The 19,480-nt window shown below is 42.5% G+C and overlaps 1 protein-coding gene across 1 annotated transcript in view; it reads right to left on the bottom strand.

Moving 5' to 3' along the window:
• grk3 (G protein-coupled receptor kinase 3) overlaps positions 1-19,480 on the bottom strand; it is a 72,046-nt gene that overhangs the window by 13,658 nt on the left and 38,908 nt on the right. The window contains exons 3-14 of the mRNA XM_013912401.1: positions 14,188-14,261; positions 13,951-14,052; positions 13,175-13,249; positions 11,564-11,625; positions 11,409-11,460; positions 11,012-11,103; positions 10,825-10,924; positions 9,541-9,619; positions 8,870-9,000; positions 6,686-6,780; positions 5,258-5,365; positions 2,846-2,912 (exon numbers count right to left, since the gene is read on the bottom strand). Of these exons, the coding sequence (XP_013767855.1) occupies positions 2,846-2,912; positions 5,258-5,365; positions 6,686-6,780; positions 8,870-9,000; positions 9,541-9,619; positions 10,825-10,924; positions 11,012-11,103; positions 11,409-11,460; positions 11,564-11,625; positions 13,175-13,249; positions 13,951-14,052; positions 14,188-14,261 (1,037 nt within the window). The remainder of the gene's footprint in view (positions 1-2,845; positions 2,913-5,257; positions 5,366-6,685; positions 6,781-8,869; positions 9,001-9,540; positions 9,620-10,824; positions 10,925-11,011; positions 11,104-11,408; positions 11,461-11,563; positions 11,626-13,174; positions 13,250-13,950; positions 14,053-14,187; positions 14,262-19,480) is intronic.

Consider the following 19,480-nt stretch of genomic DNA (forward strand, 5'->3'; position numbering starts at 1 on the left):
ACTAGATCAGCAATTATACAGCTGTGGTCAGAAGTTTGCATGTACTCATGATCACGACTCCATTCCCTCACATCTTTTAATACGTGCTGCTGATAATTCTGCAGTATCTTAACTACGTGTACATCTGCACTGGTTGTGTCAATTTGGTTAAACTATGGAATAATGGCTCTGTACTACCTTACAATTAAAATTATCACAAATGAACTTTCAGAACTTTAGGCAGTTACAGTTGTTAGAAGAGTTCAGTAAAACAAACTAATGAAATGATGTGAATACTAAAAGGCTTTTCCTACATTCACAATATTTGTAATAGCTGTATCAGTTGATGTTTAACACCAGACAAAGTTCAGCTTGAAATGAAACCTGCAGACGAGCTAGTGTCTTTTGCTCCAAGAATCTCTTCCAACTAGCTTTTGGGACTCTACACATGAAACGCGTCCCTGCAGGTTCTGTCCCCAAAAAGGTGAAAAAACAGAGCCGAGCAGCATCCAGAAAGTGTGGCATGCGGTTATACCTCACTTTTTCTCCCCACAGTATAGCACAGCCTTCCCTTAAAAGCCAACTCAAATTTGAAGTTTTATTTTTAACCACCCTTCATTTTCCTCTAAAAGTCTGGAAAGCTCAATGACTCAAGTGTCCTTCTTCTTCTTCTAGTCTCATCTGAAGGCAGAGTGTAATTCATACTCTCTTTTCTTTGCCCTTCACCGGACAGACAGGGTTGATAAGTGGGATAAGTCAACAGCCGTTTTAGCACCTGCCCATTTCTCTTCATACAGCCCCCTGCTACAACCCAAGTTAGCCTCCACCCTTTGATTTTTTTTGCTCAGTTGCTTCATGGAGGTGTTTCAAAGTTCAGACATGCCATCTACTGAGATCTGCTCCATTCATCTCTTCCTGTCTTGGCTGCTCAGCTCTCAGCCTTTTCACTGTGCTCTCCATCCTTCATGTTTATGTAATGAAACCATTCATCACGTTTAATAAACACTGGGGCATATAAAGCAGTATTTTTAGTCTGTTCATGGATGAATCGCAATCCTCCTCCTCTCCCAGCCCCTTTCTGAAACACAGATACACACCCAGACAAGGATTAAGAGGATAAAACCAGATTAAGTGGCTGGATTAAAATCCTAATCTGGATTTATTATGATATGAAAGATCATACTTTCACTGTTTAGCAGGCATGCTCAGTGTATGTGAGGGATGGAGCACCGTCACAATTCAACTGTTTCATGTCCTGACAAAACACACAAACAGAGCCAGATCTCTGGCTCCACTCCCCTGTGATGGACAGCTGCTGCAGATGGCAGGCAGAGAGATGAGCGTCAGGCTGTGGTGAACATTCACATTGTGCTTTGTCATGATGAACCTGCCTGCACTCTAACATGATATGTCGCCTTTGCACGAGTCTGGTGTGGATGTGAGAAGGGTAAAGCAGACATGTCGTGGGTGGGCTCAGCAGACACCATCCATCCCACACGCTCAGCATCAAATTCCTCAGACAGACACTCAGAGTAGACTCCAGTCCTTCTAAGCTACTTTGTGTAATAATAGTTAATTGTGCAATGTTGCCTCATCAACCCCATCTAGCAAACCTTATAGATGCTTGGTGCAGTTACCCAGTGCAGAGTTGAACTTTCATCACCAGGGGGCAGTGTATTAACAGTGGGTGTGTCATTCTGTTTCTGGATGTGTGCTTTTTGTTCTCCTCAAAGGCTTTGTTAAGGAGAGTTTCATAGACCCACAATGCAAACGTAGTATTACACTTAAATCCATCCCAGCCCTACTTCAACTCCGTTATCTCTTCAATACAACACATCAACACTGCTTCACTGAGTGAATGGGTTAAATGCAGAGAGGAATTTCCCCACGGGGATCAATAAAGTATACATTATTATTATTATTAAAATTTTGGCCAAAATGGTGTATGGTGTATGGTGCCAAAGTACCTGGTACCGAGTACTTTTTCAGTACCCGCTCGGCCTAGGTTCCAACAGAGCAACTACTTCATGAAAATCAAAACTGCCGATTTTGAAACCTGGCAACGAGGGAAACGGCCGCACACAAACCAATACAGCGGTCCATGAGTCTGACACAAAGCAACAGACTTAGCAGCAGGTACACCACTGACTCGACATCCTCCATTGTCGTTGTGTTTGTGTCGCATACACCGACCCCAGGTACATTATGTGGTACTCAAAACAACCAAAACTGAGTCAATTAGGTTCTAATTAAAAAGAGTTACATTTTCATTTAGTCACACAGTGGAATGATTTTGTTTTAGAGGGACTTGATCTGTGTACAAGTTTGAACCCACAGCAAACAATGATCAAGCTAATGGCTACTTTCGCTCATCCAGCTGTGTTCCTGTAAACAGTGAGCTATTTTACAAGCTTTGCTCCCAGTGGAAGAGTGACAGTGGATACTGCTCCCATTTCTATCTGCACACCTACAAAAAAGCAAGGTCAACAGGCAAAGACACTAAAAGCTGATCCCAAAACTTACATACAACCCTGTCAAAGATGTGCAGGAAAGACTAGCAACAGATTCTGCTCAGGCTGTTTTTTCACAGTACAGTACGTATATATGTGTATATATGTGTATCTATCTATCTAGATAGATATCTATCTATCTATCTATCTATATATATATATACACATACACATATATACACATATATACACATATATACACATATATACACATATATGCCAAACAGGCCAAACCTAGGTGCTTAGGGTAAAGCAAAGAGACACACACACACACACAATCCCCTGTGTGTGCTTTGACATGTGTTTACACACAGACACCCATGCATCTTCTCTCATGTAGTGTGGATGTATCTTACCATGGTGAGCGTCATGCGGTCGATCTCATGTTTGTCTTTGGTCTTGTGCTGTCTGAAGGGACTGTGCCTAAAACAGAAGAGACAGAGAGCGAGATGGTGACACTGTCGATGACTAGGAACAGCAGAAGTGGAGATGGATGGAGTGAGAAAAGAGGTGTTTGGAAGCAAGAACAAAAAACTCCCTCAGGTAAATTACACAGACGCTGCCAACACACCTGCAGCTTCAAATGCTGACTTGGTAGATGTTAATGAGTGTTTGTGCAGCTGGTGTGGAAAGAACACTGAAGAAAGTAGGAGTTTTTTAATGCTTTAACAGCCGGGCGTCCTACACCATCTATCCAACTGGCACTATCAGACTGAATTAAGATTCATGACGAACCATATTTTAGTTTAAGCATTCTAATATGGCACAGGTTAGTGCATACTGCAAAAATAGTATCCATCCTTTCACACAGTTCACGAGTCAAAGGACTGGATTAAAAGGTTAGGAACACATTAGCTTCAATTAGAACAGAGGCAGTGACTAAAAAAAATAAATAAATAAATTGTCACTTATATTGACTTGGGGGGTGCAGGCAGGGCACCGGATCTGGAGAGAACTTTATTTAGATTGCTTTCTTCTGGCTAATGTTAGCTTCTCTGCTAGCTTCAATGCTTATCTCTACTAGCAGCAACTAGCTGACTTGACACAGTATAAGTTCTTTAACCCTTTTGGCTGGTAAGCTGGCTTGCTCGCTGCTAAAGTTATGAAACAAGTGCAGCAGTAAGTAAGCTACAGCTAGCAGCCTAAGCAGAGAAGCCCAGACCTCCCTCTCCCTGGCCACCTCATCCAGACTTTCTGGAGGACACTAAGACGTTCCCAGGCTGGTCGAGAGATATAATCGCTCCAGCGTGTCCTGGGTCTCTTCCTGGTGAGACATGCCCGAAACTCCATGTCCAAGAGGCATCCTAGTCAGATGCCCAAACCACCTCAACTTATGCAGACCAAGCTCCAGCAGTGGTTGTATAAGGATTGAATGGCCTGTACCAATAGGCCAGACACTCCATGCTCTTGAAGCACCTGGTTTATAGTTTACGGTTGTCGATGACAACCATAAACCAAGATTTTAAAATTCGATCAGCACATCTGGCCTATCAGTCAGTACGTAGATTTGGCGTAACGCCGTCGCAACAACCAATCACAGTCAACATGTTCCCCACTCCCTCAAAAAAAGGTAGTGGTGCGTTGGTGAAAGAAAAAAAAATAATTCTCAGAAGCCAGGATGTCCGGATGAGTAAAGCCAAGAACGAAAATGTATCAGCTGCTCAGAAAGAGATAACACTAGAGAGGTAACACATCATCAACAGTGTGGAACAAATACAAAAATATGCAAAAGAACGTCTATTAAGCCTGAAGCCAGTCTTCTTAGCCAAAACCCTGTAGTGTGTCAAATTAAATATGGGCATGGAACAGGATGAAAATTATTATTTCAGAGACTGTTCACTAATTGATGGAGTGATATTTTTTGGGGGGGGTATATATATCTATGTATATCTATCCATATGCCTATATCTAGATATTTGTATAGACATGTCTAGACAGACAGACAGGTAGAGATATAGACACATATATATGTATATATACTCACTTTTGTTGCAAGCGGTTTAGGCAATAATGGCTGTGTATTGAGTTACTTAGAGGGGGCAGCAAGCTGTACACTGACTTCTTTACATTGTATCAAAGTGTCATATCTTCGATGTTGTCCCATGAAAAGATAACAAAATATTTACAAAATTTTGAGGGGTGTACTCACTTGTGTGAGACAGTGTATATGTGTGTGTAAAAAGAAGAAAACAACGATACTGACCACATCTTGCTTTAAGTGTTTTCCCAAAAAAAAAAAAAGAAAAAGAAATCTCATCCAGCTCTGAGAATTTGGACTCTAGTGTTGAAAGACGCAGACAACCTTTGACCAAAGGCCTGCACACTCTTCCTCTTTAAAGTGTTCAAACACATGGATCTGAACATCAATGGATTCACGTCACACTTGCTCTTCTCTTTTGCTCACTCAGGATAAGCAAACCCGCCCAACACCCCCCCCACACACACACACACACACACACACACACACACACACACGCACACACACACACAGCTGCTTTTACCGGATTTCTGACCTACTGTACCCAGACCTCTGGCATTTACACACTCCAGATCAAACAAACACACACACACACAGGCTTGCACACAAACAAGATCAAACACACACCAAATAGAAAGCAGGCTGGTGAGAGATGCCGAGAAAGGCGAGCGAGCAGATTCGAAGAGTTTACTGAGAGTGGCAGAGCAGGCTGAAAGCTGACAGGAAGTCAGGACAGTGCAGCAAGGGGGATAGATGAGCTGAGAGGAACAAGTAAAGCCTGAGTGGTTACCCTCGGAGGAGTTTGAAGAGCATGCAGCCTAAGGAGAACCAGTCGGCACTGCTGTCGTATGCCGTCCCCTTCTGAAGAACCTCTGGAGCCATGTAGCCATGAGTGCCACTGCAACAAGCACAGCACACGTCAAAACAATGAATGCAGGAAATTGGTATTTCTCTCAATAATTATTATAAAGATGTTCAGGACAGTCAGCCCTTCTGGGCTTATTCTTTTTATTCTATTTTTTTAATCTAGTTATGAAGTACCAATTCATTACACCTCTTTGCAGAAATTCATTTTACTGAAACTGAACCCAATGTAGGCCCTTGTGTTTAGCTTTCATCGTTTGCAGGAGAGTAGAGCTATAAACATCAGCATAAATGGAGCATCAATCATGTAAAATAACAATGAACAGAGCCCAAGATAACATGTCTGAAAATATTCAAATGAATCCAAGAAAGAATATTCGCCAACAATGAACAAGTAGACAGTTAAAAATATTAGTGATAATAACTGTAATGAAAAGATGCTGAATGTCTGCTGCGAGCTCACTGAGCTCCACATTATGATCCATGCAGGGCGAAGCAATTCATTGACATATTAGGGATCAATCACTCAAGCTTTGCTGCCAGTCTCCATCTCAACTGAGGAGCACGCTGCCAGTGCTGCACAGCTACTTAAAATGTCAACGTGTGATGGACAGCAGTCCACCGCTATGTTTGTGGACCTGACACACAAAGCTTTAAAGGCACCACAATCATGAGCAGAAAACTGATCTTTGAATTGCAACTGATTAGTTAGCGCTGATTTACTGAAGAACACTTCATGTAATAGTGGTGTATCATATATCACCACTCACCCAACCAATATGAAGACATCATTTCAACCCACATCGCTGACTGGATGGACAAGAAGTTGCAGTGGGATGTTTGTCCTCCTCAGCGTCTCTTTCTGACAACTCGTTGCCCGAGACATTACAGTGCTGTCTTTTTGCTCACTAACAATCTCCGAGGAGCACATTAATCAGCAGAGTACGCAGCAACACAATGCATTTCCTGTGGTTACTTCATATTCAATTAAAATGTGTTTCACCACTTAAAAAGCTTTTAATGTGAAGCTGCAGCAGCAGGAAATGTTTGACTTGCATTAACAGTAACTTAATACAGCTCCGTTCTTGGGAACTTCACCACAGACTCTTTTTATTTGCCCTTTAATGCATGATCCATCAGGTCGGCACAATCCTCTCCACTTGTCAAAGTGCAGCGAGCTGAGATAGTCCAACCCATTTAAAATGTAATCACTGCGAGAGATGTTCAAAGAGAACCCCGAGCAGCGCCAGCTGTATTTCATATTAATATAGATTTATATACATTTATGAGCCAGCCCACCCACCTACCCCAAGACACGTAAATGCTGTGCAGAGTTAAACTCAGATGAACTTACACGCTGGCGTGGGGCTTCTTCTTGGAAAAGTCGCAGGCCAAGCCGAGGTCAGAGATACGAACATGACCGTGTTCATCCAACAGGATATTAGCTGGCTGAGGGAGGACATACACATAGGCAGAGTGATGGACAGGGTGATGGAGAATGTGAGAGATAACACGATAAAGCATAGGATACAATGTTGGAGAGCTAACTAATTCAAGACTTAAGTTACAATTTCCGTTCCCTAGCAGAGATTCTGTGTGAATACAGACAGTAAGAGCGCCTCCTGTCCTGGTTATCCTCTGCCGTTTGGCACATCTGGAGCTCACTCTCTTTCTTTCTGTCCAACGCTGCCTTAGTATTATTTGCATTGAACTGCACTGTTTACTGAAGCACTAAAACTGCTCCCTGACTTCCAGCAAAATATATCCATTATGATGGCAGCCAGTCCAAACAGGGGAATCGGAGAAAAAACAGAGGACAGCTGACAAATTGGTTGATATGAAGCTATGAAACGTGAAGCTGTGGAGGTGCAGCGGTGGGTGAGTGGACTAAGGGATGCTTATCTAAAAAGTTAGAATCCCCCTTTTACAGCCTGAATAGCAAACTGTTATCTAAAGGGAACATGGCACAGGTTCTGATGTGCAGTTAATGATAATCATTGCAGTTTTGGTTGTTTTGATTTTTTAAAACAAAGGATTAAAACTCTGGTGATATTAAAAAATTTTCTGATTGTAAATAAATCCTATTAAGTACAAAATTGTGTTTTCTTGCTTTGTGCGACTCCCGGGAAGTAGAAAAACGCTCAGATGCTGTATGTGGTCATTACCTTTTTAAACCACTCAGCGATTTCCTGAAACAGCTGGTCGCTTCAGTTTTAGCTAAGCCGGACAAATATGTTGAGGGACTATTTTCAGAGGCGGATTTATACGACTGCATGGAATATGAAAGGTGCTGCTTTTACAGATGAAGATACAAAAGACACACATACAAAAAAAAGGATCTGTAAGTTGAAAGTTGAACGTGGAGAGCATGTGTCCAGTGCCCCGCAGTAATAAGCCACAGACACAGATTCTGGTGAGGTGAATTGCTGGACTGATTTAATTCAAGTCCTATATTGGATGATGATATTATATTTATCATTTATTGTCAATTATATTATTATACTCCCGTCCTTTATTTAGTGCTGTGCAAAACACGCTGTTTACTACAATATGTATTCCATTGCTTTAGATGACTGTTTGCCAGTTTAGCTCATAGCCGACGCAATGGAAACATGGCCTCTTGACCTGTCTCTCTTGCACTTTCCTGCTCTGTGTGTCAGATGTTTAGTTACTCATCGGCCTCCTTTAGAAATAGCAATACTTGGAATGGAATTAACCTGTTTGCAGCTCTGGAGGCTAAGGTCCCTGAACTGGAGACGCAGCTTGCATCGTTGAAAAACCTGCAGCTAGCCAGGCCCCTGTAGCTGGTGCAGCTGAAGGTAGCGTAGCCCCGTTAGCTCTGCCCCAACAGACTGTCGTGAGCAGCCGGGAAAACAGGATGACTGGGTGACGGTGAGGAGGAAGCACAGAAGAAGCCCCTGGTATGCCATCAACCCCATTCATGTGTGTGGACCAAACTCTGCAAATTGGCGATTCTGTTCTAAGACATGATGTGAAGCTAGAGACACCAGCAACCATAGTCAATTGTCTTCCAGGGGCCAGAGCAGGTGACATTGAAGGAAATTTAAAACTGCTGGGCAAGGGCAAATGTAAATTCCGTAGACTTACGATTGACGTCGGCAGTAACACCCGGTTAAGTCAATCAGAGGTAGTAGCTAGTAATCCCCTATACCACAGCTAGCTTCTAAGTTTGTTTGTTTTTTTTCCTGCTACAGATCAGTATACATTAACAGGGCAAAATATTAGGGAAACCTATATGTAATGCAGCTCAGTAATGCACCAGCTGGTAGGACCTGAGTTATTTAGATGGAGGCTGTCCTGAGGGTTTCTTGGATGTTGGGTATAAAGTTCACCTCAGTCCACTGTAAATAGATTCCAGGTTATGCATAAAATGAGTCCTCAGAATTTATTGTATGAAAAGCTGCTTTTAAGTTTCTTTTGACAGGAAAAACTCATTGTTGGCCACGTCATGGAATATGCTGATTATAGGAATGATTGTGTTCAGGATGATTTCCGTCTGGAATCAGGGGGAGTCTACCTTGAGGTCTCTGTAGACGACAAAGCGGTTGTGCATGTGCTCCAGACCCAGGATGATTTCAGCTGCATAAAAACGCATCTCTTTCTCACTGAACACGCCGTGCTGAGACAGGTGGTAGTGCAGATCACCCCCTGAACACACAGAGAGAGAGAGAGAGAGAGAGACACACACACACACAAACATACACAGTAAGTGCATGACATCAAAACACCTCAGTTTAAATCAATATCTGTCCATAAGTTGTGGTAACGTTCTCGTGGGGGAGAAAATGAAAATCGATGGCAGGCTCTCTATGACACTCTTCTCTTTTCCAGCTGTCTCACTGAGCTAATGATTATCTGTATTCATTAGCATAACTGAAGCTCAAATAGCGAGCAGTGGACACTGTTTGGTGGTGACTGTTGACTTTGAAAGTTGGCCAGTCCTGATCAGGATATACTTAACATTGAGGTGTGACTTAAAAAGGAGGCTGATCTTAGATGCAAAAGAATCTAACACAGGCAGGTGGTGTGAGGCGTCATCAATGAGATCAAAATCCTATCAACTCCCTGAGGGAGGAATGGCCTGAGTGGCGACTGGCAGTCCGAGTAATCCCATCTTTGTGTCTCAGGACAGATTGGACTCGGCAGGAGTTTAATCTAAGGCAGGAAGGAAGGTGTGGGACATCCTACCGTTCATGAGGTCCAGGATAAAGCACAGCTTGTCAGGCGTGTGGAAGGCATACGTCATACACACAATGAACGGGCAGTCCTGAAGGAAGATGCAGAGAGAACGAGTTTAAAGTCTACAAGTGAACTCCTCCCAGCTAACCTTACTCTTGTGGTTTTCCTAAAATGGGTTATACAGCTAGTAGTGGAAAAAGAACTGAGGACCTTTAGTAAAACACACCCATGCAGCACAAAAAACCGATTTTTAAATCAGAAAGATGGATTTCACTCAGGACCACTGTAGTCTCAGGGACACTGACATTAGGCATCAGGGCTATAAATTGAGGTATCCCCTGAATGACCCAGCAGGAACAGCACAGGCATCGATGATATAATATCATCGATATGACAACAGTTAAAGCAGATTCAGCATGAAGGAAGCAACTTCAGTGGGCATGGGGTGCAAAACGGCTTGCAGGTGTGCAGCAACTGTGGGTAAGCAAAGGGTTAGGGGGTAGGCTAAACAGAGCGTCCAATGAGAGACTTCCTAACTGGATTTGAAGAAAGATGTCAGCTGAGCTTTGCCCGGTGGCCTGTCTGAACTGACACCGCTCTGCAGCTACAGCAGAGATTCTCAGTCTCTCAGGGGGCCTTGTTGATGGAGCACAGAGTTACTGCAGGATGGGTGTGGACAATCAAGGGAATTTGAATGAATAGAATTTCTGTAGAGAAAATAAACAGATGATGCTATTGTGCTTTATTTTCCCCCAAAATCAAATTGATCAGTTTTCTTCTTTGATAAATGTTTTTCCTTCTGATGTGGAAATCAAAGTCAAAGTGAGAATGTGGTGGGCAATATTTTACTGCTTAAGGTGGAGTCTGTTTAACAGTATGTCATACACATATATTTAACTTGCCCACTCAAGAAGACATGGGCTAAGTGTTAGGGGAGGTGAGCTGAAGAATGGACAGAAAACAAAGTTCTGTTTGTAGTTTCTGGAAGTAGTGTCTTTTTAGAGGAAAATATCTCAGGCTGTTTTTAACCTGTGTGCTCAAACCAAAGCAGTCTGTTCCATACAGGAAGTCTGTGCAGCACTGAGACATATTATATATTAAACACTGCCAATCACTCCTAAGTATAAAACAATGTTGGTGGCTTTTAGAGTTTAGAATAAGTGGGATCTGTATGAGTAACTATGTTTTACTGGTATACCATATTGCAATGTACTGAATTGCATTTTTAAAAACATGCCGAGTATTTAAGAAAAAATAAAACCTTTGTTGGTGCAAACATGGTGTGTAACTCACCCCTGTGCTCACTAATGACAGCATGATTCTCTCGTTGAGTGCGAGAGTCTCCCCCTGCTTCATTTTGATCCTTTTCTTGTCCAAACACTTCATGGCATACCTGACAATCAGAGCGACAGACACAGGTTACACATGCAGAGGTAACTGCACCGAGCGGTGTGCCTTTCAATACATTTACGGAGCTCACATTTTTCCCGTGTCTGCCTTCCTGCAGCCGTACACCTCTCCAAAGCCGCCCCTGCCGATGATCCGATGCACGCTGAAGTCATTCATGGTCAGCTGAAGGAGGAGAGAGGAGCACAGAGACTTTAACTCAAGCTGAAGAAAAACATGGCCTTCCTCTCAGAGACAGAAAACTCTGGGTGGATGTGCCCGTTTGGTTCAGGTTGCTGTTGCGTCCCACCATCTGAAAAAGCGGATGTCTATTTCCAGACATCTCAGGATTCGGCAGCTCTGCTGGTGTGTTTCATTGGATGGAGGGAAATTGCTAAAGAACCACACGGTTCTTTATAAACCCATTAAGTCGATAAGATAAAACAGACATAGTCAACTTTTGGGAGAATCCCCCTGTCCCCCATACTCACATGGATGTTGAGCTCCACATTCTTCCACTGGCAAAAACGAGTGAATTTATCACTGGAGGAAAAAAAGCAAAATGTCAACATGTGATGTCAGCTACCACCCCCCGCTGAAAAAAATAAGAGGAAGAGAAACAAAAATAAAACGCATCTATGATTACCTCTCAATGAACTTCTGGAAGATGTTTCCTCTCAAGCTGTCACAGATCTCCACGATGTATGGCTAAAGACACACACACACACACACACACACACACACACAGACACGCACACACACTTCAGCAAATGTGTGGACAAAAATGCTTTGCAGGTGTATGTGAATTATTTTCCTGAGTGGGCAGGACTGCATGTTCACTTACTGTTTCTGAGCCTCAGCCTTGTTTACCTGGTTTGTATTTGTGAGCTAACTTGTTTCACAGAAATGCCCACTGAACATTTACATCTTGTTTGTGACTCAAAGAGTCTTTGAGTTGTTTGTGCAGTTGTAACACAGAGGCACTGTATTACTGCTGCACATACAACCCAAGGACTGAGAAAATATAGAGGAAATACTAACAAGTTGATGTAACATCTTAGAGTCACTGGGTATAATTTTATATCCACAAAATAAGCCATGTTGTAGTCTAAAAGAGGAAGTTGCTGATTAGATTTTCTGAGCTCAAACACAGCTCCTGTCTGTGTTGCTCTGCATGTAATTTTCCTGGGTGGCATTTTAGCAAGCGATGCCATGGTAAAAGTTTAATTACCAACAGCATGAACAAAAACAATAAAGTTCAAATATTGAGCACAGAAGGGAATCTGGTACAACTCAGGTGCTATAGATACTCTTTGACATGGACATGACATGTCAATCACACACGCATACCACACCAGTCAATTAAGAATGGAGAAAAAAAAATAAACCCCAAAATAGGTGGTGTTTTTGTGGGGGGATTTTTTTATTTTGGTACATTGGACTGAAAGGTGGAGATGAGTGCTCCTCTAGAAACCTCCACGGGGTTTTCAGAACCTAAGTAAAGCCACCAAAGTGATTTATGATCCTAAAATGTTCCTTCAATACACACACAGTTTTACAGGTATTTTCTTTCTAAGGAGCATGTGCAGTGTTGCATGCTGGTGTTCTGATATTTTGTTTTGGCCCCGTTCATGTCATCAAGCGGCACTTGCCTTTTATAAAAGTCAGTGTAGACCTACAAACTTGTCTGTTAATGAAATGTTACATTTCATTGTGATGCAGAGTGGCATCATTAAAAAAACAACAACTACAAAACAAAACCACAAATATGCTAACACATGCATGACTCCTGCCCTGCTCAGTCCAGTCATTCTTACTGCCACCTATTCTAAATGCATGTATCAACGCAGCACTAACAAGTTTTGGAAGTTTCATGTTTGTTCTGTTTGACCGTTGAGGTTTTCGAAACCCGACTGAGGAGTTTTTGTCCCAGTTTTATTCTGTCAAGAGCAGCAGGATATCACTGTGTGTCTCTCATCAAACAACTTGCACAATAATAATGGAAGCACCATTTCTTCAGTCACATTTTGGGGTCAGGGCTCCACCAACAGGGTACTAATGGAGTATGTGGGATCAAACACAACAAGTGACCGTTTCCTTTGCAATATATGGGGCAATGAGCTGAGCTGATATAAAAACAAGTAAAAGGTCTACAATCATCAAATCAAACTATTTCCATCCTTCACTTTCTTTTTTCCTACATGTTTAAAAGAGCACAGTCAGACAAGTGCAGCTTCAGAGATCAAATAGTATTTACCTGAAAAAGGTTTGGGGGGACCTGTTTCTTCGCCAAGTGACTCTGCACATGGTCCACTGCTTTCTTAGAGAATGGCTAAGACAAAGAGAGGAAATAAAACCAAAGGCCATTAAAAATGCAGCATAAACATTTATTTCACTTCTGTTTTTTCTGTTGTGAGCATGTGCGACCCCTACTGTAACGCTGCTGCAGAGAGCAACACCAATATCTGGGTTTGCGTGGGTGGTGGGTGTTTAATAACTTCCTCCATTTAGACAGCCCCAGCATGCACCGTGCTTGCTTTACATCCGAAATTGTTGCCTTGCATGAGGACAAAAGCAGTAGTGTGTGTGTGTGTGTGTGTGTGTGTGTGTTTAGACTTGCTCCAGAAGCCGGGTGAAGAGGAAGAAGCAGGGTGAAGACTGGAGTATACTGTGCTTTACAGGGATCGGGATTGGTCCAACAACAGTATAGTATAGATTTACATCACTAGTAAATTATTAATTGTAGATTAAATTATTAATATCGAGGATATGGGATTCAATGTTTGTTACTAAAAGCATCTGGTTTCCATTTATGATCCCAGGTTCCACTGACCAGTCTCTTTCTGATATTTTTCAACAATGTGGCTTTCCTGATCTCTTTGTGTCGTAAACCTCTCAGATTCCTCGGCTTTCACAGAAGAGAATATTAGGGAGCGGATCATTAGATGCCCATGAGGTGTGTGCATGTTTGTCTGTGTGTGCTTGAACCAGAGTCCTGTGGTCAAAATGTGGATGTTAAGGCCGCATGCTCACGTGTGAACAGGACAGGAGCTCCTTCATGATGTACACATCGTAAATCTGCCGGCTGCGGCTCAACCGCTCCTCCTCAGAGTCCAGCTTCTCATAGTCCTTAATCTGAAACAGAAAACACACACACAGCTTAGCGACACCACAGAATGCGGAAGGCTCAATCTGAATTAGCAGGATTACAGGCCCCAAGCTGGGGCCAGCCCTTTGTGCACTCTAATTCGCAGGGCATTGGACACTTACTTCTTCGTAGAACTTGAGCTGAGGCACAGCCTCATCTATTTCATTCATACAGAAGTCCTTGAAGAGCAGGAAGCCTGTGAGACACAAAGCAAAAATACAGTGAGTATACATCTCAGTGCAACAGCAATATTTATCAGTCTGCTGGTCAACAATGATTTTAGCCTCTCCAGTGGAGTCCAAACATTAAACATAAGACAGAACATAAACTTAGGACGAGCAGATCTCCTTCGACTTCTCCTAAAGTCAAAGTTATGACAGGCCTCGGCTAACTTTCTTCTTTTGATGTATGTGGATGTAACAGTTTTAACAGTCTATGAAACATCACCCTCTTATAGCTCATTAACATAGTAATGGTATTACCAAAAGTCCCGACCAGTGTTAGCTTTAGGATTACAGCTGATCCACATGTGACACTGTGTCATTGGGCATTTGGTTAGGTAGGTAATGCACTGATGTAGTTACTGACTTACCATAAAGCGCTATACAAATACAGGCCATTTGCCATTTTACCATGTGTCTATCAACAATCTGTACGATATGCTCATCAGCGTACCTCACATGCCTCTAATCATAATGACTTTAATTCCTCCAAGTTGTTAAGCATATCAAAGAAATGTGAAATAAGCAGAATATATGACAGTGGAATGTACAAGCACAGAGGCAATAAGGAAATTATTTGGTATAAAACTAGACAATAAAACATACAAAAGCAAACTTGAGGCACAAATGTGACTGTTCTGTAAATACATGATAGTATTATAGCCAACATGAGGTGACACACACACACACACACACACACACACACACACACACACCGTAAACACTTGGCAGAACACAGAGCTGAAACCCAAGCAGCTGTATTTACTGTATGAGCCTTAAGACTGAAGCTGTCTTATTCTTAAGAAAGGCCACGAAAGCAACTAATTCCACTCACCACTTTACAACTGTACCAACACACATACACACACAGTTCATAATTACAGAAAATGGCCCTGGAGATTAGCTGGCTAAAAGTACAGCGCCGCTCTCAAACACACCAACAATGGACAGACATCTCACACTGTTATCGAATAAAGACTCGAAACATCATCAGAGAGAAGGTGGGTGGGGGGATTTAAAAAAACAAAAAAAACAACACACTTCCATGTGGCTTGCAGGGTTGAGAGGCACTGTTGCCATGGTAATAGCCTCTGTGGCCATCAGCAATGTGTGAAGAATGGTGTAGAGCGACAGAGACGAGACTGTCAGTGGACTGTGGCACTTCCAGGAGGCCTGGTGAGGCAGTTACGGCCCTCCTCTGCCGTCCTTAGAATGTCAGCGACATTTTCCCATCAAACACACATTGAAGCAGTACATTAGGGATGGAGACAAATGAAGGCACGAGACTGGCAGGTATAACAAGCTACTGTCCACAGAAACCGGTACACATGAAATGCTGACACTCAAGACTTTGCATCTTGGCTTTACCGATTAGTATCACGTATGAGCAAAAATAGATGGCTAAACAAGTATAAGCCGTTCATTCTCACCCTCCCACATGTCCTGTAAGACACAGATGTGTCTTAAATTCACTTATTTCCCTGCTATATTTTCATAACAATGTGCCATAAATCCAGCCCAGACTCACTCACTGTCAGCTCCACTCAGGCCAAATGATGGAAAAGTTGCTTCTGATCAACAACATCTATCAACAGGAGTCTGAAATTCTAATGGACCATTGCCCATCTTCAAAATGATCAACCACCATCTCAAAATGAGCTGTGTGTCTGAAGAAATGCTGGTTTATACTGGATTTGTACTTCTACCACAAGTCTCACCCAGCCAACCACATACACACATTCATACATTATTTTATCATACAATCTTGCGCACACACGCACACTCTGAAAGATACATCAGGGGCAACTCAGCATTCAGGATCTCTCTCAAGGACAGTTCAACATATGGACATATGGCAACCTTCTGATTGGTAGACAAGCCGCGGTACCACCTCAGGCCTTGTGTGAGGAGCATGTGTCGCGTATAAAACAGAATCAACCAGTGAGCACAGTTCTAAAGATTAGGGTTTGATATCGATCCACCTCTGGTCACTACTCATTCATCCCTGTGTGTGTGATCAAGACACCACATATTTTCAAAAGCGCTCTAACGTTTTCGGAGACGCCTGTTACCCACCAGCTTGATAGCTAACCGGGGTTCAAGGCTCACTAGAGCCGTGAGAACACCGGACTCCCGGCAAATCGTATTCAAACCCACCACCGTCTTTCGCTACTCAGGTTAAACATGATATATGAGTGACTTAGATAACTTAAAATTATACTGTTTGGCTTTTTTTTTGTATTTTATTTGTTCCTGAGTAAATCGGTTTGGCTGAGATTAAAGTTATAGTTTTTACACAGCTGAATAAACGTCAAGCAGGCAACTGATTATCAGAAGTGTGAGATGCTCGAGAATATACTCCGATGTGCTGTTATATTTTAGATAGCAAGGAGTTTATTAAACTCCACCGAAACAATCTGCAAATTTCATTAAAATTTAATAAACTATCATCTCGTCTTAATTTTTAGTTAGCACAGACCTTAAACACTTAAAGCTGTAAGCTAATGATAGTTATATAAGAGCAGATGCTGCTGGTGCAATAAGGTGTACGTTTTACGTCCAATGGATGCATGATCTGATTAGTCGACTAATCGCAAAAATAATCGGTGACAAGTCGACTATCAAAATAATCATTTGTGGCAGCCCTAAATCAGAGTACGATATATCGTACAACATGCCTTTGAATCAGGCTTGTAGTAACAGGCCTGCTTCTTCTTTGGTTCAGACAAAAGAAAGAAAAAAAAAAAGCACTCTACACTTTACTTACACAAATCAGAAACTGGACATCACAAAATTCCCTTTAAAGCTTTTAAAAAGCAGCTATTGTTTCAGTTCACTGTCCTCACTGATTCAGTTTAGGGCACTTGTTTTTGGCCTCACGTCTACTATCATATATTGTCACTTCTTCCCTTCCGTTTTATCTTCCCCTACAGACATGATGCATCATTTCCGGTCTGACGAATAAACGTCCTCATATGCATCCACACATGCTGTATATTTACACAGCCTAATGGACAGGGCATTCCCTCCTACCCTCACAATCAACCTCCTCCCAAACACAAAAACAGGTTTTCGAAAGCAAGGACCAAACATGCAGGAGAGGTATTAGGAGAGGGGGGGGGTGTCAGGCCTTACATCACCAAGACTCAAGGATTAAACTTAATCGCCGAACACTTCAACACTGCCCAGCTAATTCAACAAATGGCCTCTCCCACCCTCTCTCTCTCTCACTCACACACGCACACACACACTTACTTCAGGCGCCAGCTCCTTTGAGCTTTGTCTCATTAGCGAGATCACCTGAACTGTCTAAAAATATCAAGCTGGCATGTTCTGACTGCCTCAGTCTTCCATCATCACACACACACACTGACCACGCTCTGTATAGCTGCAGTGTTCCAACTCTGTACACGTACAGCTGTAGGTAACACAGGGATCCTGCCCCACCTTGCAGTTTAGATTTACGATACATGCAGACTTTTTAAAAAATTGTACTCAGAAACAAATGTGGCACCAAACATCCATTAGTTAGGAGTTATGGATGCCAGCTGTCTGCCTGTTGTATTTGCTTGTTAGCATCCACAACAAGCTAATCTGACATGACGGGACCAGTCCCACTCGCTAAAATGAGCTGTGGCATTGTGGGTAATTTGTGAATCTGTTGACATTTAGTTCACAAATGCTTCACTTTGCCTGCCTGCCCAACTGGCGAGGTGACAAAAACAGCCCATCCTCCCTTTATGGCTGAGGGGTAAGAATAATAAAATTATTGAAGGGTCATTTGAGTGAGAGGTGACTTGCATGTGCTCCATTATACATACGCTGACCTTTACTGGTGGGAGTGAGCGGCACCAGTCGGCGGTGCATTTGAGTGTGCATATACTGCATGATGTGACAGACATTCATTGGAGTACAGCTTCAGGATTAGCAAACAATGTTAAGTATTCTGCTAACCCTGCCCACACAGACTGAACACCCTCACCATAACCTGCTAAAATGCTAATCCCACAGTGCTGGCAATTTGTTTTGATTGGTGATGTCACACAGCAGATTTCAGAGACGGCACAGCCACAGCATGAGGAATGAATCCAGCAGAAAATGGCTACAGCAGTACATTGGAGGGGCTCGTTTTCCAATGCACTATTGATCATTTGAACCCCAGGCTGCTGTTCTCAGTGTTATTTACAGCACAGTCACTGTGTATGCTGAGGATCCTGAGGGTAACCTGGGCTTCTACATATGCATAGGCAGTTATGTGCAAACAGTTTAGCTGTCACGGATGTTACTACTGCTTTCCTTTAAAGAAATTAAGCATACATGAAGTTCACTTCGCCTGTTTGACATGAAAGTAACCTGTGTATAATATATCACTGCATCCACTCAGGATAGTATCACAGACAATTTTGTTAGGGGTCATGTACAGTGGGGCGAAAGAAGTCTTTGCCGCCTTCCTGATTTCCTGGTTTTTGTATGTTTGTCACTAATAATAAAGTGTACACCCCCTAAACCTAATAAATGGTTGGGCCACTCTTAGCAGCAACAACTGCAATAAAGAGTTTGTGATACCTGGCAATGAGTTTCCATAGCGCTGTGGAGCAATTCTGACCCACTCATCATCCATGCAGAATTCTTGTAATTCACACTCACACTGGGGGGGTTTTCGAGCATGAACCACCTTTTTAAGGTCATGCACCTCAATTGGATTCAGGTCAGTACTCTGGCAAGACTACTTCAAAGTCCTCATTTTGTTTTTCTTGCTGGTGTGTTTTGGATTATTGTCCTGCCGCAGAATCCAAGTGTGCTTCAACTTGAGGTCACTAACAGATGGCTGGACATTCTCCTTCATGATGTTTTGGTAGACAGCAGAATTCATAGCTCCATGTACCACAGCAAATCTTCCAGGTCCTGCCCAACTTTTGCACAAGTGAGTCATATGCAAGCTTTTTTCAAATGCCATGTCCAAATTATGCAGAACACAGTTGCATTCCTGCTCAAAGTCTGTGTAGGTCTTCTCGTCTGCATGCCTGAAATGAATTCGAACTCAATAAAGGCAATAAATGCAATGCTGTTAATAAAACTGCATCAACTGTTATCACTGATTATTCTTGACTGTGCCAGCTTATACAAACCGATTATATATAGACGCATACATCCAGCACAAACCCGGTGTGAAACAGCAGATACCACTTACACT

Source organism: Pundamilia nyererei, unplaced genomic scaffold, assembly GCF_000239375.1.
Source record: "Pundamilia nyererei isolate P.nyererei 1_Seehausen unplaced genomic scaffold, PunNye1.0 scaffold00089, whole genome shotgun sequence".
Lineage (NCBI taxonomy): Eukaryota > Metazoa > Chordata > Actinopteri > Cichliformes > Cichlidae > Pundamilia > Pundamilia nyererei.